We start from the raw sequence: 25,598 nt of genomic DNA on the forward strand, positions 1-25,598 counted from the left end.
ACATTGTTCTGCTGGAAGCAGCCATCAGAAGATGGGTACACTGTGGTCATAAATTAGGATGACCAACCCTCCACTTTTTTTGCACTTGTTGACTTGTAAAAGCCTATATGACATTTTTTATTTCACCATTCACATAACAGCACAGAGAAGGCATCGTTTAAATATGTTAAAGTTTTCTTTAAGCAAACAGTATTCTTAAAGTTCTTCGTGACTGGGCCAAGTGTCCTCTTTTTTGGAAATCAAAATATGGTCACCCTACATAAATGCATGAACATGGTCAGCAACAATAGCCCGTGTGGTTTTTGGGAGTCTTTTCCACCAGCTGGTGCTCATTTGGAAATAAGGGGTCCAGATCTTCCACAACACTGCCACCAGCCTGAACCGTTGATATAAGGCAGGATTGCTTTCATGTTGCATATGCCACACTCTCAGACCAGACAATGTTTTTCTGATCTTTAGTTCAATTTTGGGGTTTAGTTTTGTGTTTTCAGGAGTGGCATCTGGTGAGGTCATCTGCTGCTGTAGTCCATAAGGTTTAACTTGTTATGCAATTCTTAGACGCTCTTCTGCATAGCTCAGTTTTATGTTTTTTCCCCCAAGAGAACTGATGCTCATGAGACGTTTTCTCTTTTTCCTGACCATTCTTTCTGAAATCCTTAGGTTATACAGAAAGTTCCAGTGTAGTTTCTAGTCTGTCTGGCACCAACAACCATACCACGTTCAAAAACACTTAAATCCCCATTCTTTTTCATCCTGTTGGTTGGTTTGATTCTCACCAGGTCATCTTGACCATGTCTACATAGCTAAGTGTAGCAACTGAACAGGTGCACCTAACAAACTGTAAAGAGGTTGAAACTCCTGTAGCAACTTGTTGTATGAAGAACAACTTTATTATTTATGGGTTTCTGTCTGTGACCCCCAACGAAAGCTTCAATCTCTAGACTATTGCTCCTTTCCATGTACTTTGGAAGGAGGTGAAGTTGTGCCAGTAAGTGTTTATCACATATGCAATAGTTCGACTGATTTCAAAATCATTTTATGTTGTTTGCAGCCAAATGATCAGAGGGTTTAATTCTATGATACAGTACATATGTAACTAAAGTAGTAATAGTAATAAGTATTGATTATTTGTTAATGAAAAAATATGCAAATGTAGTCGTAAGATGACCCAAATCCCTACAAGCTATTAAAAAGCCCCAAAATAAACCAATTAGTTGTCAAATGTATTCAAATGCATATACATTACATGTTACATACAGTGTTCTGGAATAAAATAACTTGGCTTAAGATCATTTAGTGGTGTGTGGGAGAGATACAGTACATGCATACAAATGACAGCTCACTGTATGTATCTAACACAGCTCGAGTTGTCCTGCCTCAGTAAACAGGTCTCTTATCTAATAGTGGACTGTTCTTTCAAAGCTGGTTTTTCTATTAGACTAGTCATGCAGTACTTAAATCCTTTTTGTGCAACCCACTTTCACTTCTTTTCATACACAATACAGTGCTCTCTGATCCTCTCCATCATTCTACCCACTGACATTATATAACATCAAATCAGATCATATCTAAAAAGAATCATACTCAATACCTCTATTTTATGCCTATTTTCTATGACTTCATCAAATAAATTTGTTTTAAACACTACACACATGGTGTTTCTACTGGAAAATGAGCATCTGAATTGCTTTTATTTTCAATTGATTGGGTATTTAAGAAGTTTTATTTATTCACAGTGCATTTTATTCAGAAGGATATGCTCTCATGGCTCTTTAACAACAAAAAAAGACATCTTTTTAAAAGTTATATTTTTGCAGGCATGCATCCTTTGGTTTATCTGTTGATGAAAACGTCCATAGGGCTTTGACAAGATTTCTTCCATCTTTGCTGGCATAAAAGTACAGCAATTACAGTAACACTTTTCAAGCTTTTGCTTTGCTGAATGTGCCAAAGCGGCCCCCATGATTTACTCTAAGCGCAGGGAATATTTCTTTCACTGCTGTATACAAGTCGTCAAAATCCCGGCTTACTGTGATGTCCTAGAGAAAGTGATACACAGAGGAACTAGTGAATAAGAGAACACTTGGAAAAAATGTCAAGGACCTAAGACGTGTGACTTACTGAAAAGTCTAAAGTCTCCAAGGCTGAATCTGGGTTGTCCTGTACAGATTTAAGGATCCCATAGCATCCAGCATTCAGGATGGGGTTCCTACCAATCTGGTTACACACAGTACACAAGAAAAAACAGCAAAAATTGTTATGTTCTGGATAGGCAAGTGATGAAGAACCTTCCTATTATTGACTTTAAAAAATATTTCTACCCTTCATATCATCATATGAAGCTATGTACAAAAAATAGTTCATCATGTTTTCTTATTCTGGTGGAGATTTAAATGCCAAAATCGGTACACTTCTCACATCTGTTCAGCTCCCGTGAAGTTAGTCAATTAACTTAGCCAAGTCCAGCCAAGAGCACTTATGAAATTCAATAATTAACTAGTTGAATGCAATTTTTTTTGTAAAAATGATAATTAGCTGTTTATGTGGGTTCTGGGAAGGAACCAATAACTTCCTGGAGTCTTTGCTGTTATACCGCTTAATGCCAAGAAAGCTGTACTTGTAATTCCCATAAAACTGGAAACTGTTTTTCCTTACGCTTTAGTTTTTCTACAGATTAAACAAACTACAACACGTCAGACAGTGTTAGGCAGACTGTGTAATCACAGAGCCACTATTTTTCAGTGTTTATACTCCACTAAACTAACCAGCTGGTAGAGGTAGACATTCATTTATATCTATGGTATGTCCCCAAATGCCAGCTTATTCCTTTATTCCTGGGATGGTTTTGGTCTATTATTATTTTAATTCAAAATTTGCATTATGTAATTCTCCAGAGTCAATCTAAACAATATACAAGGAAATATACAGCTGAAATAATAGAAGCAGATACAAATTCACCTTCTTAACACCACACACACACGCGTGCGCACACACACACACACACACACACACACACACACACACACACACACACACTGTTGTGATATTTTGATACCATGGTAGCATTTACAGGATATTGTTTTATAGTGATATTATACAGGAAAACTGTTACTCAATAAGGCCCATTTACTAGTTGTTTTTCTCTTTCTCTGTGACCCAAGAATTAATGTGTAAGAATCACAGGATGGTACCTCAAGGTTGAAAACACCACAGAGATCACTCCCTTACTCCCATCTTCCCTTCTTTATCTCTTAGAACAAGGCTTGTTAAAGGCCAGGTGGTTTGTTTCAGAATTCACTAATGAAAGAACTCTGTATTCTATGTCTAGGAGTGTATTTTGCTGGGATAATCATAAATTGTAGTTGAACTGATAAACTATACAAAGGATACTTCTTTGCTCAGAGGGCAGGAAGACGTTTCCTTATTTGGTCTGTACCGGTTTGAACTGAGAATCTGCTGACACACGAACCTTTTTCCTCTATATAAACTGTTGTCTGATGAATAAACCTTTGAGTTGATTTTGGGAAAGCAACCTGAACAGTCTCTGTATCATTTTGTTCTCCTAACTGCTCCCGACGTCGTAACTAACCCAGCTGAACGGCATACCTGAGTGTTACTTTGAATATTTTTGAATCTTATACAAAACTCTGCTTATAGGTGCCCACGCCTCGGAGGAAACCCGATCCACGGAGAAACCAGGGACGGAGATTTCCTTCACACACACACACACACACACACACACACACACACACACACACACACACACACACACACACACACACACACACACACACCTCTTTTTAAATGATGACTAAAAGTTTGGAGACAGTTCGCTCATGAGAAACCAGCATTTCAAATAATGAAGTCAGTATAGGTGTAAACACAATTCCAAAATGAAAATGTTAACAGAAACAAAATAAAACAGAGAGCAAAAAATGTAATGAAATGTAAAAATGTCATAAACTCATATTTTATTCACAGTAGAAGATAGAAAACAATTCAAATGCTTAAACCAAGACATTTTACTATTTCATGAAGAATATTATGCCATTTTTAATTCAGCAACACGTCTCCAAAGAGGAGTAAAAAAAGGCTAAAAAAATAGCTTACTAGAAAGAAACATCTGGAAAAACTGAGTACAGGTCAGGAAAATGATTAGGTATGAAAAGAGTATCTTAGAGCAGCACTGCCTTTAAAAACAGACAGGGTGTCTATCAGGGAAACTGAACTAAGGAACACTTCCAGAATTCTGTGACCACAGTTCGCCGTGCCATCCACAAATGCAGGTTAAAGCTCTGTGATGCAAAGATATGTGAACATTATCCAGAAATGCCATCTTCTGTCAGCCAAAGCTAATTTAAAATGGACTGAGGCAAAGTGGAAAACTGTTCTGTGGTTAGACAAGTCAAAATTTGAAACTCGTTGTGGAAATCATGGGCCCTGCATCCTCCAGATTAAAGAGGAGAGGGACTGTCTGACTTATTATCAAAACTTAGTTTAAAATCCTGCATACCTCTGATGGTATGGGGGTATATCAATGCCTATGGAAATTGCAGCTCGTGCCTCTGGAAAGGAATCATCATGACTGAAACAGATTTTATATATTGGGCAAAATATGCTGTCATCCAAACAACATCTTTTTTAAGAAGGTCTGAAAAAGACAATGCTAAAAACAATATACTGCAGCTATCAAAACAATTGCTTCTTAGAAAGAGAGTACAAGTGCTTAAATGTCCTGCCGGCAGCACAGACTTTTCACCGCCTGAAAGCATTATAAGCTGAAAAAATAAAAAACAATGACAAAGACCACCCAGGACTACTATTTCAGCTATATTCACAATTGGGTTAGTGTGCTATCATATTACAGTTTTTCTCGATTGCTTAAACACTATAACCAGGCCTCTAAACTAAAATTTCAAAACCGTAACGCTATTGTTCAAAAAGCTCACCCATTTCCCTGAACTATAAACACTATTCCCTGCTTTGACACATGAGTCAAATTTGGTGAACTGTTACTGCAAAACTCTACACACAAATCCCTACATTTTACAGTGCTTACACCATGTAGTCATTTAGAAAGCACTAGCATGCAATAATGTTAACTTAAGTCAGCATAGCTTGAGCTCAATTAGCACACAATTAACCAGGTGGAAACACTAGGAGTCAAAATTTAGCACACACCAATCAGAACCTGCGATGGATAGATAAAAGGCCAAAGTCAGCTCATTCAGGTTTGAAACAATGGATCCAAAGAGATGCAAAGGAAGAGGACGTGGTGGAGAAAGAGGACATGGTGAAAGAGGAGGACGTGGTGGAAGAGGAGGAGGAGGTGGTGAAGGAGGAGGACGTGGTGGAGGAAGAGGACATGGTGAAAGAGGAGGACGTGGTGAAAGAGGAGGAGGAGGTGGTCTAGGACAACAGGGAGGAGGGAGAGGTGGAGGAGGACGTGGTGAAGGAGGTGGAGAACGACGGCGACAAGGAAGGGGAAGAGCAAGGGCAACAAGACAGTCAGTCTCGGATGAAATTCGAGCCACTTTAGTTGACCATGTCCTTGTCCATGGGATGACTATGAGGGAGGCTGGGCAACGAGTACAACCAAATTTGAGTCGCTTCACTGTTGCCTCCATCATCAGAACCTTCAGGGAGGAAAACAGGTAGGTGTACTTGCAGTAAGACTGCTTTGTACAGTAACGTTTAAGTTACTGAACTTATGTGTCTTGAGTTTCAGTATGTTTCCATTATTTGCCTGTAAAATGAATGTGTGACAGTTACAGTAATGAGTGCTTCTATTTTTGTAGGACACAGAGACGACCACCTGGTGGAGGCAGGTTAAGGCTTTTGTCGGAGGAGCAAGAGAGGGAACTTGTAAACATGGTAATTGCAAATAATGTAATCCGCCTGCAAGAGATTCAAAGGAGAGTGATTGAGGATGATCATCTTTTTCGAGGCATACATGCCATCAGCCTCTCCACAATTGACTGCATCCTCCGAAAGAATCAATTCCGGATGAAACAGGCATACCGAGTCCCTTTCGAACGAAACTCTGACAGAGTGAAAAACCAACGTGTGGAATATGTTCAGGTATGAGTTTTGATACTGTATAAAGTATTGTGTACCATCACAGCATGGCAGTTTATGCTGCCATTTCAGCACTCTTGAACTGTGGTTCAGGGTACCGATTGACTCTACTGTGTTATGTGTTTTGCAGAGAATCTTTGAGATTGAAGGACGGCCTGTTCCCCATGAAATAATCTTTGTGGATGAGGCAGGTTTTAACCTGACCAAAAGAAGGAAAAGGGGGAGGAACATAATTGGCCATCGGGCTATTGTAAATGTCCCTGATCAGCGTGGGGGGAATGTCACTATGTGCGCAGCCATCAGCCAACGAGGGGTACTCCACCGCCATGCCGTACTAGGACCCTATAACACTATGCTTCTCCTTGCTTTTCTTGATGGTTTACAGTTTTTTACAGTCGCTAACAAGCGTTTGTCCAAACAGTTGTCACATTTGCAAAACTCTAAACACAATTAGCACAGCATCGGTCTGTTGTGGCCATACCAGTCACACATTTCATGTCGTGTTCACCCAATATGCAGTCAGTGAACACATTTCCACAATGCTTACATTTTCTTAACAGACAAGCTATACCTCCCAGCAAAATCATGAACTGTTTTTGTAGTATCTACGAATGTTAACACACAACATCCCACAATAGCAAAAACAATATCCCAAACCTTAGATACAGTATAAAAACCTCTGCTTCTGCAATGATATGTCGGTGGATCCGACATACCAGGCGGTTTTATCCCAGGTGCATCGACTTGGATAACATCAGATGTGATGTTGATGAAAACATGTGGCCTAACCCTGAAGATCGCAGAGATTAGATGCAAATCTTTTGCCTTTTTATAGCCCCCCTCCCCCTCCCCCCCTTTTTATCTTGGCTTTTTGCTGTTGTTTTTTTGTTCAGAATGCTCTTGTGTGTTTCATGGATATTTTGTTCACTGTAAGCAATACTGTAAAACTTTCTCTGTCCTATCATACCGTGTTTCTACTGTACCTCCTGTGGTAAACAGTAAAGAAACAAAAACTTGTTTGCTTTTTACTGGAATGCTTTTGAATGTGAACATTACTGTACATGTGGACATACAGTTACCAACCAAGACATTTCTGGTGTCAATATGGTGGATTGCATGTTTCGCATGCAAATACCTGTGAAACTGAAACATAAATGTCTATGCAGTTTTTGTAATGTCAATGATAGCCAGTATTTTGAAACCTGGTGTACTTTGATTGACTGCATGTACCTTGTGAAGTGAAAACAAGTGTTATTCTTTGACAGACTAATTTCATTTTGAGTCAGATTTATAGTGTTTTTGTACAGTTAGTGTGTGCAGAGAAAGATGTGTTCTAATTTTGAAATGAGGAGTTAATATATATTTAACAAAGTGTATTTTTGGGAAGGATATTATCCATTTGGCCAATTGTGTTTTGTAGGTGTGGGTCTGTGTTAAGAGTTTAGAAAAGGTATCTGAAGTATGGGTAGGCGCTTGTTAGTGACTGTAAAAAACTGTAAGACAACATATGTTCCAGCTGGACTACAGGGAACCAGCACAGCCAGAGCAGCCTCACTACGTTGTTGTGTGGGATAACGTCAGCTTCCATCGCGCTGCTCTGGTTCGTGACTGGTTTACCAATAACCCAAGGTTTTCTAATATCTTTCTGCCTGCATACTCTCCCTTTCTAAACTCGATAGAGGAGTTATTTTCGGCATGGCGGTGGAAAGTGACCGAGAACCTTATGTCCATGTTCACCTCCTTCAGGCCATGGAAGAGGCCTGCCTAGACATATCAAGTTTTTCCTTATGCTACCTTAATTCTTGCATGCCAGGGGTGGATCAGGCATGCAAGAGGATTTTACCCCCGCTGCCTGGCTGGGGCCAATATAGCCTGTGATGTGGATGAGATTCTCTGGCCTGACCCAGACCAAAGACAAGATGCTGAGGTGGGATAATGTTTCTGGTGTGTGTTGTACTGTATAGTACATGAATGACAATGTGCCACTGTACATACATTGGTTGGGTCTTTTGTGTTTATCATGTGACAAGGGTTTTGAAGGGGAGAACCATAAGCAACCTATTTGTTTTGGAGCTATTGTTTTGAATTAATTGTACCAGTGTGCAAAACTCTGTTGTAGTGTGTGTGTTTTTGAGGGCTTGTGTTTGATGTCTGTGGGCAAAGTTTGGTTTTTCAGCAGGAGTGAATAGTTTTGGGTGTAGAGCTTCATTTTGACCTGGAAATAGGATGTTTGGGAAATTGAGTGAGATGTTATGGATTTGTGTTTACTGTTGTGAGGATATGAGGCGTAGTTTCAGGAAATGTGTTTTAGCAATCGAGAAAAACTGTAAAAGAAGCAACTGCTGCTATTGTTGCTTAGTCTGAGTTTCTCACAATGATTTTATTATTTTATTGTGAACCTTTATGCTTTCAAACAAAGTATAATTTGTTTCAGGAATATTTGGATGCTTCGCATATCAAAGAATTTTCAATTGATTAATCTTCAAAGATTGTTCATTAGTTTGCGTACATTTTAAAACTTGCATATGCTATGAAAGATTTCGAACACAGGAGCGCACAAGCAGTCAGTATCCGATTGGCAGAATTTAACTCAATTTAGCATGTTCTCTATAACTTTTTCAGTCAGCTGAGCTGAGCACCTGACAATTCAGCTTGAGCATTTACATTAAAATGAAGTACACTGATCCATTTATTTATCCTATTTTATCCACTGATGCCCCCCATTGCTCGTGAAGCTAGAACCAATCTCTTTTCAGCAGCTTACATTCAGGGATTTGATTGTCTTGTTTACTTTGAGGCCCATGGCGAGGTGGATCGCTCCTTCAGGGGGTATTCGGTTGTTACTGTGGCGAGAAACAAAAGCAGAAAACAAGAGTGTGTGTTGGAGTGTGAGGGAAGCAATCATAAAGTGTTACTTTTTAAAATGGCATTATTCATCCAAGTGAATTTGTAAAGCAAATCTGTTTTACTAAAAAAGTTAAGCAAACAGCAGAGGAAACTGGATTATTTGATTTCTTTCTTTAAGAAAAAGGGTAATCACCATTTAAGATCGATTAGAATCAGTCTGGAAGAGTAGTTTGAACTCGCCAGGAAGTTTATAAACAATGTGAAAGATAAGATTGTGAATTCTAATTTGTGAAAATGATCGTGGCTTGAGCTCTCAATTTCTACTCACTAATCTGATCATTCGATAGTAACACAACAAAGACACATACCTGATATTTAACTCTTCTAAAACATTGTTCTCTTTAAGAGCCTGTCCTAAAGCACTGGCTCCTTCTTTCCCAAAGCCATTAAATGACAGATCCAGTATTCTAAGAAAAACATTTTCCTGAAACACACAAAAGAATGTATCAATACTTAAAGGGACAACTTGAACAAGTTCTCTAACAAGATTAAATCTCAACAAAAGAAATATCTTACTTTAAAAATGACAGTGAAGTATAGATTCTGAATTAAAAATCCCTGCCAGGGTGTGAATCAATCACACCTGCCAGTGATCAGGGTCCACTTGGCCATGTTGGTCAATAAGATAGGGAAAGGAAAACTACTGTATAGCTTCTCTTGCAGTGAGATGCTTGATGAATACCTGCCTGGGGGGCTGCTTCACAAAGCAGGATAAGGGAGTCAGCCAAGATATGAGATGTCGTCTGCAATTAGCAATTACCATATTATTAATCTTAATAGGTTTTGATGTCAGTGTAGCATCATTATGATGTTGTTATAATTCTTTTACCAGATAAGTATCCCTGGTTTGGGAGTTTCCACTCCACTTAGTCAAAATTTCAGTCATTATCAATTCAGATAAACAGATCGCTTTATGTATAAATATTGTCAAAGGTGGGTGGCCAAAGGTACAGTTCACAAACGTTTTTTTTTTTGTACTTTCCTTTTATTGGATTCCCAATTTTTCAGTTCAAGGCCATTTTAAAGAGGGACTTACTTTCATGTTTTGTGTTTTTTTTTTTTTTTACTGGTTTCATTGGTTACAAATGCAGATATGAGGAAGTTATATAAAGCCTTTCATAGCTTTAGGGGAAGTTGTGCAAAATCTGATGTAACTGGGATGTGGAGTTAGAAAATGGAGGGTTACTAGATTCAAGTATACATTTTTTGGTTATGCACATGAAGTTAAATATTTTTACTTGACTGGTAAATTATTTATGCCTAACACCAGATGTGATATTTTTAGCCACTTTCATTTGACATACCGCTATTTTAACTTAGGATAATTTGTTATTTGATGGCTTCAACTAATCAATGTACTTTAGTCTTATTTTTCACTGTACCATTAGATCTTCTTTGTCTTGCATAAGGTCAGAAAGCTAATCTAGGATTTACACATTCATGTCCAAGTGTATTACCCCAAGACCATTGGCCAGCATTACTGCTCCTTTTTGTCGAATGCAATTCCATGCCAGGTTTAGCGATCTCAGCCCGGTGTTCTCAGACAGAGCATCTCCCATGTGTTCCCCTTGTGAAAATAGAAAATGAACATAAGAATAATTCAGAGCAATTTGATAAAATAAATAGTTGCATTATTGCATTTTTAAAACAATGAAATGTACTCATCCTCATATAAAGGCTTGTTTAGAAATAGTGAGTCTGTTTATTCATTATTCATGAATAATTATAATGTGTATCTAATGTAATATATTGTATCATCTCCACTATATTCCCTTAACGCTTTACTGAGTGACGACTATAGAGGTAACTATCTTGGACAAAAATATATACCCCTCATCATGTCACTGACATTTTCCATAAATATAAAAAACTGCATGACACTCGGTGGTTCATAATCACTCAAGATAATGTGCTCAGCTGGAAAAGCCATAATGCCATAGCATGAATGTCAGTGTGTTTGACTGATACACTTTTGGTACATGGTAGAGTGCGCTTAAAACACATAAAAATGTACTTTGACATATCAGCAGAAGCATTGAGGAATACAGGATAGAGCATGTGGGGATGAATCATAGCGATAAGATATGGTGGTGTCCTCTTTCCCTCATGTAGATTTATTTTCAATTATCTATATCAGATGCTCAGTGCTCTGGTCTGCCATTCTTCCACAAGGTGCCTGTCACAAAGCTCATCCGCATGATAATTGAAAGAGGTTTTAATGAAGGCGAAATGTGCTTGACCTTTGAATGCCACAATCTGCTGCTGCATGCTGTCTTATGACTGCTTGGAGATAAGGCTGCACCATTATGGCAAAATCTTTTATGACAGCAGAACCCCTCTCCCACCCCCCTTCTGCTTACATGCTTACATACAGTTTAGTCCTAATGTTAAATAAATCTGCAGTAATAGTCACTTCACAGGCCTTTATTGTACATTAATTATAAATGGAAAAGAGAGCAAAAATAGCATATACGATGACTTCAGCAGCTATTGGCATATTGAAAATAATCATTGATGGTATCCAACCAATTTATGGGTGGGCTGATACAAAGGCCGATATTACTACTTGCTGATCTACAGATATCAGTATTTATAACGTGTGATTAAAAAAAAGTAAGTAAGTAGTGGGAGAAACATTCTTTAGCCATGTTATGAGTATTGGCATTACATAGTTTGTCCAACAGAGGGCACTCTAGACAAATAACTATAGATAACAAATGCTAGGAAATCTGTTTATGTTTTGTGTGCCTGAAAGAAAAACGAATACTGGCTAATATGTATATACAATTTTCTGTATTGTTATCTCTTGGCCTTAAAAATCCTATATCAATTTTGTTCTACTCATTTATGTACAGATAAAAAAGAAAAGTAAACACAGAATAACGTTGATTTTAGGCAATAAAATCCTTAAATAAATTATTTTGCTTGTCTTTAAAAACTATCTTCAAAAGATGGAAAGGGAAACTATGCACCAATGAGTGTATTTAAATAGTTGTGTGCCTTATATTTTCAATGGTTTTATCTACACTGTAAGTGAAATTACAGGACAATTATATAGGAAATTATAGTAGTCTACACTAATATTTTGGACTGTGCTCTCCAGTTTGCCCAGTTAACCCTTTAATCCTATCTGGCTAACCAAAATTAAAACTAGCAGCTACACCTTAGGCCAACATTAGTAATGGATCTTGTCTGTGCCTTCTAATCTCTGCTGCTGGTTTCTCGTGGAAATCAGGAAATCAGAGGGCAGATTTTTTTAAAGGCCCAAATTAAGATGAAAAGCAAAGAAAAAGAATTTACATCCTATTCTCCACACTGCCTTAAGGTCTTTTGCGATTTATTGATGCAACATATAATTTCTAGGTCCTGAAGTTCAGTTATCTGGTGCTGTTAATGGAAAATATGTGAAAAACTGTATCTCTTGCACAAATCTTTAATATCATCTTAATAAAAACTGGAGTCATGGGTACTGTTTCAATCTTTGAAAGGCTACAGCCTTATAGAAACTACGAGACCTTTACAAAACTAATTACTTTGCTACCTGCACTCTCCCCCAGAGCATTGTAGCTGAGGTCGAGGTGCTGTAGTTTGGTGTTGGTGATCAGCGCTGGGCAGAGGTGTTCAGTGGACCGGTCTGTAAAATGGTTTCCTGACAGAATGAGTCTCACCAGGGTGCTGTTCTCTTTAAGCATACCAGCTATGGCTTTGGCTCCATAAACCTCTAGATTGTTATTGGACAGGTCCACCTCTGGGATTGACACACAAATTGAAACATCATGCAAGGTGAAAAGAGACCAATAAAAGTGGCAAGTAAACTAAACACAAGAAGGTTCCAAAAAGACCAAATAGCACTCTCAAAATGTTTTTGAGCATTTGGTAATTGTCATTATTGCAGTACAGTATTTCACAAAAAAAGATGAATCATTTCCTCTGCTTTATTTTTTCTGAATTTCACATATTTCTCACATACTGTCTCTATTTTTGGAGTAAATTTCCTTTGGGAGGAGGTAGAGGAAAATTCAGTTTAAATGCGATAGGTTTAGCTGGGGAGTGCATTTGATAAAGCTTTTGAATCTGAAAAATAAATCACTGTTTTTAGATACTGTCTTCTCACTACTATAGCAATGTGTCTGAAATGACCTTCCTAGCTATTGCATACTATTTAAGTTAATCAACTAATTTTTAAATTAAAAATGAATTAAGTTGGATTTTTTGATGGCTTATCACCATCTGAAAACACAAAACACAAAAGTAACTGAGAAATGATGCATTTAGTATATAGTGACAATGTGCATTTCAACTGCAGCAAATCAACTGGACCAGCAATTTGGTTCACGATTACAGGCGTTCCTATCCCCCCCGAAACTGAATTATAACTACTTCTCCTGATCCCTAATATTTTATCTAGCACCAGCAGCAGCTGCAACATGCTTTAGCTTTTACTGAAACAGACTGGATAGACTGCTCTAATGATGAATCCCAATAAGCTAGTTTTCTTCAAGCACCACCCTTAGGTCAACATTTGTGTCTCTCAGTAAAACATTTTGTAAGTGTGCACATTTACAGACATTCACGCTGACCTCCACCATTATCTTGTATTCAGTGATACCTTCACTTTCTATAAGTCATAAGGTCAAACGTTCTGTTTAAACCAGTTTTATACTTACAACAATTCTGCCAGCCTCAACAGAAAAAGATTATCTTTATCGTTCACATAAACATGATAGAGTGGTCAATGGAGCTTGATAGCCTGCTGATGATAACAGCATGGTATCACTGGCTTCAGTGTTTTTCAGTAAACATGACTCATTTACTTTTCATATCCATCTAAAGATTAATTGGGCTTGTTTTTTGTTTTAATCTTGTGAACACATGACTATTAAACCTCCAATCTATAGTACATCCATGTAGTCCTGCTCCCATTCATTCCAGGCCTGGAGAAGGTCCTTAGGAAGGTTGGGGTCATCCCAGTCAGTCCGTGAAGCCCACATCTGCTGAACGATAATCTTAGCTCTTGTGGTGTATGGCACAATGTAGCCAAGTCAGTCGTACTGACTCGCTAAAACCTTGTAGACTGTGCGCAGGGTCACTTGAGGATGGTCAAGAGTGTGGAGCTTGTAGTACAGCCTGTCTGATGAGCAGTGCCAATGGAGCCCCAGTGCAGCTTCTTTCTGATCAGGTTTGCCATGTGTGATCCAGAGCTCAGCGCTGTCTGATCTAAGCTCTGGGGGCAGGTGGCTGATGATTGAGGGCTGGTTACTGGCCCATTGTCTTAACTCAAAACCTCCATCAGCCAGAAGCTTCTGTAGTTTCTCCACAAGTACTTTAGCTTCTACCTCTGTCGCCAAGCTCCGGAGGCAGTTGTCGACATAGAATGATTACATCACAGTCTCACGGACGTCTTCCCCAAAGATAGCGCAGCAGGGGCTACATGTGGTGCCGAAAGGGAGTACTCTCCACTCCTATACAAAAGGGGGGTCGTCACGTTTACAGTCCCGCCAGAGGAATCGGAGGAGTGGCTGGTCTTCTTTTAGTAGGCGGACCTGATGGAACATCCTACGGATGTTGCTGCTGAAGGCGACGGGGTGCTGTCGAAACCTCAAAAGCACTGCCAGGAGGGTTGGCCCCAAAGTAGGTCCAGGGAGGAGATGGTCATTGAGGCTCTGCCCCTGGAACTGGAATGAGCAATTGAACACAACTCGATTCTTGCCGTTATGCTGCACCATTTGGTGTGGGATATACCAGCTAGCAGGAGTGTTGTCAGCTCCAGGCTCAAGCTTGACAACAAAACCTTCACGTTGTAGTCTCTGAATCTCAGTTGTGTAGCAAAGGACCTTCTCTGATGACTTTAACAACCTCCGCTCTGCCCCTTTAACCCTAACTGCTGCGCAGTGGTCCTGAGAAGGATGGTCCGCTCAGACCCGTCATCCAAGACAGCATAAGTCTCTAGGACTCGATCGCCATTCCTCAGTAAAACTGATTTTCAATAGGACTTTACATCCTCCTAGTGGTTTGTCAATGTACAACTCTTCCTCTCCAACTCGTGTAGTACCTGAGCCTGTTGTTGCAGAAGAGGCCTGGGCGGCTTGCACATTTTTAGTGGACCTGTCATTGAGTTTGTGGAGGACAAGGAGATGTTGTTGGTTGCATGTCTTACAGCGCATCTTTAGATCACATTCTGCAGCATGGTGGGTCCTCCCACAGCACCAGCACCGGTTGTTACTCTTGATCCAGTGATGCCTTTGTGCTTTGTGTAGCCGTCTGAAATTTGAGCAGAGTGATCGACGCTGTTGCAATAAGGACAATACTTCTTCCCATTGTGTTTGGCTGCTGCCACTGTTGGAGCGGCACCAGATTCTTGGGGCTCAGTGTTCAACAGTATTGTGGTTGTCTTACCGGTGAACTTTCTCCTGTCCTCTGCCATCAGAAACGTTGCTCTCTTTGAGCTGAACCATGCCATGTCGACTTGCACCTGCAGCTCATATTCAAGCCAGTGTGAGAAGTCAGTCAGTGTAGGAATGGGGATGGTTTGAAGATGAATATATCGACGGAAGCTGGACCTCAAATCATGTGGCAGTTTTTCAAGCAACCTTGACACGTGGGACCCAAATTCCAGCTCCACAATTCTTTTCCTTCCTAATTGTGCAAGCATGCTGACCAGGGAGCCTACCTTTAGTGCAAACATCCTGAAGGTCTTGGTATCTCCTGACATAACAGGTGGCCCGTCCATTAACTCTGCTATACGCTGGAGTGCCAGTTGATGCGGCTGTCCATACTCCTGGTTGAGGGCATCCATTGTGTTGGTATAAGTGTGCCTAGAATGGCTATAGGAGTCAGCAATAAGCAGGGCCTCCTCCAGCTTAAGATGGTCTACCAGTATTTGGAATTTAAACTGTTCTGTTGCGTCGGCTGGGAGGATATTTTTTTCCAATGCGATCCTCAGCCTTGCAAACTCTTGGATTTGGGTGTACAAAATATGGGATTGTAGGTGCTGAACCCTATAATAGCGCTCCTGACCCCCCACCGGGCTCGGCTGTCGGGATCTAGAGTACGAATAGTACTCCGAGTGCGCGGGTCTTGGAGGGGCCTGGTAATGCGACCCATACTCTCGATGGGGGCAATCCCAACCTCCAGTTGGCAGCTCTGGGAAACGGTAATAATCCCTGTCCAAACTGCGAGGGTGACACGATGATGCTGCATGCTGTTTTCTCTCTGACAAGGTGAAACCCTCAGGTGAGTAATCACAACTTCTTCGTCGAGAGTGCTGGGTGTCCAATACCGATGCTGCCATCCTCTTCGAGGGACGGGTAAGATGTCTGGAATGAACAGCGTACCTTTCGAGAGAATGCCGGCGTGTTGCTATATGTTCTTAAGGGTGCTGACAAGCTGAATCTGGCTGCCTAACAGGTTCCCGCAGAGCCCCCTCATATGGCATTGTCATATCAAGTCCTGGGAGAATGTGTCCCTTAACTCCTTGGATTGAAGCTGCATGCAGTTTCTTGCCACCATCAGACTCTGCTCCACTGTGATGGCCAGGACTGGCCTGCCGATCCAGCTTGGCAGACTGGTCCCTTCGCTTGAACTGTTGAGGAGGTCGTGTATCACATGCACTCTGCAACTGAGTAATAACACTGCTGAGGTGGTTGAGTTGCTCACGTAACTGCTCTGTCTCATTTGTAGCCTGGGGGTGAAGCTGGCCCATTCTCTGGTCACTTTTCTTAGCCAGCTCTGCATTCTACAATCGCAACTGGTCCAATGCTTCCAGCAAGGCTTTCTGCTCGCTTCTCAATCTATTATTCTCCTGCTGCAACATTTCGGTGTCCTCTTCCCATCGATCCCTGATGTCCCATCCAGACTGGAAACTATCCTGAGTGACCGGAGATTCAGACCGAGGAGATCCATGAGCCCCACCAGGCTCCTCCTCATGTCTCCAACGCGGCGGGGGAGTGTGTGCTGATCTGGGAAGTGATGATCTCCCCCGGGGGAGATAGTCACTCCTCGAAGATGGGCAGGAAGAGCCTGGTGTCTCCTGGCGTGCTGTTCTTCCATGCTTTTATTACAGGGATCAGATCCGGCTCCGAGGACCACTTGTTATAGCGGACGCCCTGGACCACTATCTCTGAAACGTGATTCGGTACTGTTACCTGGTAATAAAATCCGGTCAGAGACGGGGAATGATGTCAGAGTGGAAGAACTTTATTTGCCACGAGCCCACATCGAACACACACACTCTCTGGCAAGTAAGGATGTGGTTACTTGCCCGCCTTAGTCCGATTCAACTCAAGTCCATAACTTGCCTGCAGCAGCGTTACTCTCCGACTACACTTTTAATTGCCACAGCAAGGAGAGAATGGGTGAGCATTCTGATTGGCTGTTGGCCCCTGGGGGAATCATGCTCCTCCCATGCAGGTAACGCATGCCCTGGCCCAAGGACTTTTTAACAGAGGCCATAAGAAGATAATTTGTAACATTCACTAAATCTCTTTCTGTACTGTGATGAGCTCTGAAGCCCGACTAAAACTCTTTCAATTAACCATTCCTCAACCGATGATCAGTTAGCTTTTTTACAACTACTCTATTATTTCTGAGAGAATAAGAATGTTGGAGCTTGGCTTATAATTAGCTTTTTAAATAGTGGTTTAACTACTGCCATCTTAAAGGCCTGTGATATGTAGCTTAATAGAGACATATTTAAGATTGAAGCATTAAAGGTTAATGGTAGGACTTCTTTGAACACTCTTGTAGGAATGGAATCTAAAAAAACACATTGATGATTTGGAGGAATTACTGAAGCCAACTCAAATGTTCTTATTTTTTCAATCAATGATGAAGATGTTCTAGCTTTGTGGATTTTTTATTTATTTATTTTTATAGAGCAACAAACTATTTGCTAAATGATGATCTTCTAAATTGGTGAGACAATTTCCACTCCAGCTTACAAGTTATCTCTTTTATGGTGCATTTTTGAGAGTTATACCAGAGAATCAAATACTTGTGATTTGATGCTTTTTCATTTTCTACTGTATCTGGAATCATATACAGTGAAGATGTAAATTTATTAATGAGATAATCAACCTTTGTGGGGGTAAAGTTCAGGTAGCTGGTCTGCAGTATGTTGACACATAGCATTGAAGAAGATAACAATGGAGGAATATTCGTAAACTAGTTACTGCACTTTCAGTAAGACTGTGATGAAATATATTCCCCACTGCGGTGTGATTCATTATTGTAAATTTAAATGTTGTTAGGAACTGATCAGACAAAATGTGGAAATTATCAGACAAATATATAATATGTTATGTAAAAAATACATAAAAACAACATGACATTCCTGAGTTAAAACTTGATTAGCTGTGTTGTCTCTAATATGTGACTGTGTGCATCTGAAGTTGTTTGCACAAGATCTTATTATAAATTGCAACAAAGTAACATGTTCCTACAGGAAATTAAAATTTCTTGCACAGTATAATGATTTGTTCTAACAATGATCTTGTGTATAGGATAAATTTCACCTTATGGGACTTTAAGGCTTTGGGATAATGATATGTAGAGTTGTTCTTCTCTTTAGAGTGTTCTCATGTTCCAAACTGCACATACAAGTAGTGCAATATGAGAAAGAACAGATATAAAAGGGAAACTTGAGATGGTAAGTGTTTTATATTTATTGGCGGAAAATGTTGAATATGTTGATGTTGGGGTCCCACCTTTGCCATTAAGAAGTATAAAGAAAAAAAGAACACAACGTGTTGAGTCCACAGTAAATCACAGTAAAACCACCTGTAATGTAGCAATTTCCTTTTAACATCTCAGCTATAGCAGCTCCACCCATGCCTTCCATCCAATTATCTCGCAGGTTCAGCCGCAGTATTGAAGTGTTGGTTACCAGGGGAACCGCCAGTGCTTTGGTGCCCTGAAAATACACAACCATACCCCCCCAACCCATCCTCAAAGTGAATTTCTTCTGTTTGTTCACAGCAGTATATATTCTTATCTGCATTCCTGTTAAAAGATGTACTCACACAGGTGGGCAGAGAGAGAGAGGGGAATATTAAACCTGTACAAGACAAATGAAGCAGAAGGGAGCGATGTGGAGGCGTAGGTCAGAAATGAAACTCACAGCACATGAAAATTATTGTTTCTAGCATGGCTAATGAGAAAGTTGAGTGCATGAAGCCTTAACTGAGTCGACTTGATGATAAATAGGACAGAATCTGCCTCATCGGGGTATATCACGTTTAAATGCAAGCAAAGTAAATTTCTGTAAGATTTAAAAAGCGTATCAATTTCCTAGACATAAAACAGATAACCTTTGGAAGTCACACTTTTTGATTTTACCCTTTGTGTATGACAGATAAAGACATATTTAAAATCCAATTTAATCTGTCTGAATGATGTTCCTGGTGCTGGAACCTACGGAATGAGCTGGTTGAGGAATGAATTTATCTTTTATAACTTTCATTTACACCATTATAGAGCAGTGCAAGCCTGTAAAAATGTCAAACTGTGCAGAAGCTGAAAGCCCCTGCCTGACCAGTTTCAGTTTTGGAAAGAATGTATTCATCCCTCAGTCGGATATGTAAAACCAAAGAGGTATTTTACACTGATTACTATGAAAAAAAGGACAGTAATTAGTATCAATTACTAGGGATAGATAGGGGTCATAATTGACAAAAATACAATTTTAAATTTTGTTTTGTTGAATGTTTTGTGCTTCTTCTTTTTTTAAATGAGTATATTGTAAGAATAATAAAGAAACCTTAATGATGTGTATATGTATGGAAATGTTAATGTTTAATACTAAATGTAGTGCAAATCTGTTTATTTCAGGTTGTGACACTATAATAATCTTGTCTCTAATGTTTAGCAGGACCATGTAATTAAATAGGTTTTCTCTATCAGCATAGATCAATAGAATGAAAATAGAAGAACAGAAGCTTGTTTTCTTAAGAGGTGAAATAATGGAGTAAGTATTGGTGAGGTCTATATAACAGACTACAGCATCAAAGCTATGTATCCACAAAATGAAAACAACTGACAGGTAAGTCATAACATTGATTATCTTGTTACAAACGGAACTGTCAAATGCTGTCAACAACAAGTACTGTAGACGGGATGCAGGAAAAGCGTAATGGGGCTTTAGGATAAAATGTGACAATTAACAATACCGCTTGCTGCATAAATCAAATGTATGGAGATCATGTAGGAAAAGCAATATTAGTGTTAATGTGTTTTGAGTAGATTTGGTACATGTTTTAAGGTAAAAATCCTGATAGCATATTTTATTATCTCATCTAAAAATCCATTACTGCAACTTTAATGGTCATTACCACTAGCTAAGACAAGAAAAACATCACAGTGAAATGCAAATCGTGCTTTGTTTGATAAGTATCTGTTAGCTGCAAAGAACTTGACCACAAATCTGACCAAGGACGCTTGCAAACTTTGCACATTAGGTTTACAAAATAGTGGAGAGAAGACAAATCAACAATATCTAACTTTAAGGCTGGCTAAAGCTCTTGCTCTTCAAATTAATAAGCAACATCTAAATCATCTACATCATCTACAGCTACATCATCTTGTTCAAAAAATCTAAGCTGCAGTCAGTGCATGGAAATGAAAATGATCTAAACAATGCAATGGTGTTTATTTGTTTGTGTTTTTCTCACCAAGAAGCAATAGCTTACTTTATTAATAAAACTTACAATGTAGCATCACTACTACTGCTACCACAGTGAACTTTTGAAGTTTTGATTGCCTCGGTTGGTTTAAAGTATTTTGTTGGGAGGAGGATCAGCACAATAGGAGACAGATGATTAAGTGTTGGGGATGATCCATTTATGTTCCGTGTCCTTGAAAAAGAACTGAAATCTTTGAATCTCGCTCTGCGCTGGACTTGGACACAGAACTGACTACTAAAGATCTCATGATCATCTATCCTGAAGGAGCCATGTGACTTTGAATTAGTAACACTGAGTAAAAGCCTGGATTAATCTAAAATACTGTTACAAGATTTTGAACATGCCTAGCTGGTACTCACACGCATGTTTTCACATGCATGTGAGGACCTTTGCACAGTTGGTTCATTTCAAATATCCTCCATCAGGTGAAACTGATCTGATGAGTGAGCCAGGGAGAGAAAAGAGAGATATTCTTCCATTCTACACAAAAAGAGAAGGGTTGTGGGGGTTGGCCTGAACCTTCTGTGTCAGTTTTTAATACAGCATGACCGCAGTTTTATAATGGTGTCATCATTTTCTTTGGTACCTAACCCTCAATAGCTTGAAAATCATCTCTTTAAAGTCTGTTTAAAGCCAGAAAGAAATATGTTGAATGATGTGTTGACTTTTTAACACCAGATAAAAATGTTTTCAGTGACCCTGATAAGGCTAAAAGCTGTGAAAAAAATTAGCTGTATTGTCTGCTTTGAAATGTTCCAGGCATAGCTGCTGAGGGTGTAGATTGACAGGTCTAATAAATGAAATGCACTAAGGGAGAAATCATAAAGTGCTGCAAAGACTATATTAAACACAGTGTGGCTGTTTCTCTGGTGCGGTCTGTTTGGAACAAAACTCTAAAACTACTTGAATTTATTAAACTAAATTTTAAATTTCTAACTTCTAACTACTTAGATTACTCAATTATTGAAATAGCCCCCCCCCCCCCCCCCCCTTTTTTTTTTTTTTAAATAAGTTTTGGTTTCAGTCTCCAGTTTAATTTGTGGTTTTTGGGGTAATAACACTCTAACTCTGATATTAATATAGTTTGATTACTGTAAATCCCAAAATTGCACAGAATATAATGAATACAAAGCTGATGGAAAGCAGTTAAAATTTTTACCTTCAGTATACTATTTCTTTTAAATACCTTAAAATCGCAATATCTGATTTTACTGTTTGGGTAGAACTAAATTTCAACACGAAGTAGGGCAGAATGTTGTTAGGTCAGAGGACATCTTTGTATTCCTGGCCACCTGGCAAATGTAAATTCAGCTTTTTCCTCTCTTGGTACTGCTTTTTGGTTCGAGGGAAATGCTGGGCCTCAGTAGTGTCTAGTGGCCAGTTGACTACTTTCTATCACTGAAAATAACAGCCAGCTGCAGCCAAACTACCAGTTTAGTTTTATGCTAACACTTTTTTTCTGGCTCTTTCCTGATTTATTTTCTCTCTCTCTGGGGTTGGGTTTTTTTTTTGGCATATTTGTCCGCGTAGATACAAAATGCAGTTTTTATGTGATGATTATCCAAAACTACCTGGCCCCAAGTGAGAAAATAATTGCCCCATTTATAACCCATGAATAAACTGTGAATAAACTGATTTTTTTGAAAAGCTAAGTCTAATTTCTTTAGCCATACCTTTGCCTAATTACTGCTACACCTGTCAAATCAATAAATCGCTTAAATAGAAAAAACAACAAATCATGCAGTGACTTAAAGAAAGTCAAGAACAGCTGGGAAACAAAATCATTGACATTTATTTGTCCAAAAAGAATTACAAAGCCTTAGAGTGAAAGTCATTATCAACAAATGGAGGAAACTCATTCCATTACATTTAAGTTCACGTGTCTGTCTTGCTCTCAGTCTGTGTGTTACTTCCTGTCTTATTTTGATAGTCTCCTGTGCTGTGTATGCGATGTTCAGTTTTCCTCCTTCCACCTTGTCTCATTAGCTAGATTCTGTTCAGCTGTGTTCTAATCCTAATTACCTGACATGTATATATGATCAGAATCTCCCTTTGTTTTTTGTGGTGTTGTTCCTCATTGTTTTGCCCTCCCTTGCAGTATATTGCCCCTGAAGTCTCATTGATGTGGTTTTACATGTTTTCTGACTTTTGTACCTACTTTCAGTTAAATAAAGCTGCTTTTAGTTTACCCCTTGTGTTTATATGTCCTGCTTTTGGGTCCTACTCCTGCCTGATACACAGCCAGTCTTCACAAAAACCACAGCTGACAAAAATGAAGGTTTTGTAGTGGCCTAGACTTACAGGACTAACAGGAAGAAACCTTTGGCAGAACCCAGCTCCAGGAGGGGTAGGTTTCACAGGTGCACTACAAACTAAGATTAATGGTTTTGCAAGCTACTTGGAATTTAAAGTGAGACTTTTCTGTATCACAAAAGTGTCTCGCTTTGTACCTGGCTAAATCACTGTGGTAACTTAATTTATTCCTGTACTTAATGTATTTTACAACCAACTGATAGCAACAAAGTGCCTAAAGATAAAATTTAAAATGAGTTCACTGTTTCATTGATTCATTGTGCCTGAGTGATTCATAGGTCAGTACTAAACACAGAAAAAACATTCTTCTGAAAATGGTCAGGTAAAAGGACTGGACTAAAAATGAAAAAGCAAAAATATTAATAACATGTATAAATGTTTTTGTTGGTAATATTATTATTATCATTATTGCATTATTATTACTTATGATACTAACAATAAACATATTTCTTAAAACAATAATAAAATAGGAACATTTAGGGAGAAAAAGAGCTACAGAATAAAGAAATTAATCATCTTCCCCTGCACTATTGACAATCTTTTCTTTTGTCACCAGAAACTCAAACTCCAAAGCCTTCCATGAAAGTATCAGCCTTTTTGTCTTTCTAATAATTTTAAAAATGTTGCCTTATTTTTTACTATACCTGAGGCCCCAGGCCACGATGCATCATAACCAGTGTGCTATTTTGCATATGCTGCAGGAAATAAGAGGCAGGGACCACCCGGAACTTTTTACACGCTGTCACATAGCATGTCTGCCTCGTCAGATCGTATGCCGCCTCCTTACCTGCAACATAAAGACAGCACTCTGTCTCAGTCGTTCACGCTCCGTACCTTTTGTGTAAAAAGGAGTGATATTGCACATTTTCCCATTGAAGGACCTTTTGAGTGGGACATTGAAATATCCCTTGTTGTTGATTTTGCCCTGTCAGGAAAGCTCATTCATACCAGATGGTTTTCATTTCTGGTGAAAAGGAAGCCTGACACAAAGACTGAGATGAAATCATTAACATGCAGAATAGGACTCCACATATGTGGGTGGGTGCATGTAGGAGTGTCTTTTTTTTTTAAGTCATTTGGTGTTTGAGAAAATGGAAAGGCAGATAGGAAAAAAACAGATGGGTGACAAAAGGGCTTTGCCTTATCTTAGATGGTGTGAACAAGAGCAAATTAAGACTTGCTATCAAAACATGATAAAATATTGTAACATTCCCACCCAACTGATCTCCTTTTGGTTGCCAAAATTAAATTATACCTTCGAGCTCCAAATCTGTATCATAGTCCTCATCAGAGCTCAGGCACTCCTGTACTTCAGGCTCCTTTTCTTCGTCTTCCTCGTGTCTTGTGCCTCTGTCTAGCACGTTCCTGTCAGGGCTTGAGTGTTGGTCTTTTGGCCCACGCATATCAACCTCTGTCTGGCTCATTCTTGGCTAGATGGAAAATGAGAAAGTAAGACATCGTGACTCGTCAAACCTGTCTGTTGTACGCTGCCTGTGTGAGCAGAGTTGATTGATTTTACTGCCAGGAGAATAAAACCAATACCTACAGTGTTTAGTTCATCAGTGTGGGCTTGTGTCTTTAAGATCGTATCCTTCTGTTTTTATAATCTTTGAAAGTACTTCCCTATCCTCCCACTCCATTCTTCCCACCTCTCTTTAACCTCTTCAACCACAAGCTATTTTTGCTCCCTTTCACTCCTTTTATTTCTAAGCTTATGGTACATTCACATATGTCTCAGTCAGTGATGCTTTATATTGTTATTTCCAGAATACATAAGTAGAATTAGTTAGCATAGCAGAACAGGTCCTGCACATGTTCGGGCACAGCTCTGATAGTGAATTTCTCATACAGTGGGACCCAAAAGTGTAATTAAAACACAAGGACATGACTTTGAGGCCCCTTCTTTTAAATACATTCATGTGAGTACACAGGTCAAAAGAGCAGTTTATAAAAGGAAGCAGCAGGTCTTTAGTCTGTACGTTTGAGGCTGTGTTTCCTTGCCCAGGGCAAGGAAAGTGCTTAGACGTGCCTAGAGATTTGGTTAAGATCTCAATTTCTAAAACCTATTATGCTCTTTTATGCTCTTACAGGTCTATAACATGCTTTCAGTTCTCACCCAAAGTCCGTCTCCTATATCTTATTTAATCTCGAGCTTTTTGAAATTCTGCCTTTGAACAGTCTCAAGAATCTAATCTTACCTACCTGGTCGTTCACACTTCCCTTGCTCAAGAGTTTGCAAACTTGGCTGCATAGTCGGTTTCCTACCTCCCCCAGCTGCAGCTTCCCACTTTCTGTTTCTGCGTCATCGTCTTCCAGCACAGACGGCAGCAGCACCTGCTTGGCCAACTTCTTCCCATGAAGCATGACACTGATAATAGCTGTAATATTGATACTAAGACAACTATTTTGCTACCTTTATGCAGAAATTCCTTAGTAATTTCTTTCTTTTTTCCTTCTGTCCTTTTTTTGTGCTTTTAGATCCAAACGGCAAGTAAAATATTTGCGTTGTGAGCTCAATCACTGCACTGAATTTCAGCAGGATTTGGTGCACTATGTCTTCTCGCAACAGAGCTTACTTAAAGGTCTTGGCAAACTCTGCTGTGGTAATTAAAACGGCTAGGA

At 39.3% G+C, this 25,598-nt stretch overlaps 1 protein-coding gene across 1 annotated transcript; it reads right to left on the reverse strand.

Annotated features, from left to right (window-relative positions):
* Positions 1–1,741: 1,741 nt before the first annotated feature.
* lrrc74b (leucine rich repeat containing 74B) lies at positions 1,742–25,340 on the reverse strand. Its single transcript, XM_085293182.1, has 10 exons — positions 25,242–25,340; positions 24,232–24,406; positions 23,621–23,763; positions 18,763–18,895; positions 12,527–12,733; positions 10,443–10,552; positions 9,294–9,409; positions 8,843–8,921; positions 2,122–2,217; positions 1,742–2,039 (listed from the first exon to the last, which is right to left on the reverse strand). Exons 1-10 carry the CDS (start codon positions 25,338–25,340, stop codon positions 1,923–1,925), a joined length of 1,275 nt encoding a protein of 424 aa, XP_085149308.1. The 3' UTR covers positions 1,742–1,922.
* Between the last annotated feature and the right edge of the window lie 258 nt (positions 25,341–25,598).

This window comes from Mchenga conophoros, linkage group LG12, assembly GCF_057382185.1.
Source record: "Mchenga conophoros isolate Kocher_MC1m ecotype Shallow Benthic linkage group LG12, M_conophoros_male_GT1.1, whole genome shotgun sequence".
In the NCBI taxonomy this organism is placed as follows: domain Eukaryota; kingdom Metazoa; phylum Chordata; class Actinopteri; order Cichliformes; family Cichlidae; genus Mchenga; species Mchenga conophoros.

Excerpts from the sequence above, each read along its gene's own strand:
- lrrc74b (XM_085293182.1), bottom strand. The coding sequence starts at position 25,340 with ATGCTTCATGGGAAGAAGTTGGCCAAGCAGGTGCTGCTGCCGTCTGTG. Across the intron at positions 12,734-18,762 it reads AGGAAATTGCTACATTACAG|AGGTGGACCTGTCCAATAAC; the intron begins GTGGTTTTACTG and ends TGTCAATCCCAG. Across the intron at positions 2,218-8,842 it reads AGACAATCAAATCCCTGAAT|ATTGGTAGGAACCCCATCCT; the intron begins GTAAGCTGCTGA and ends GTGTGTAACCAG.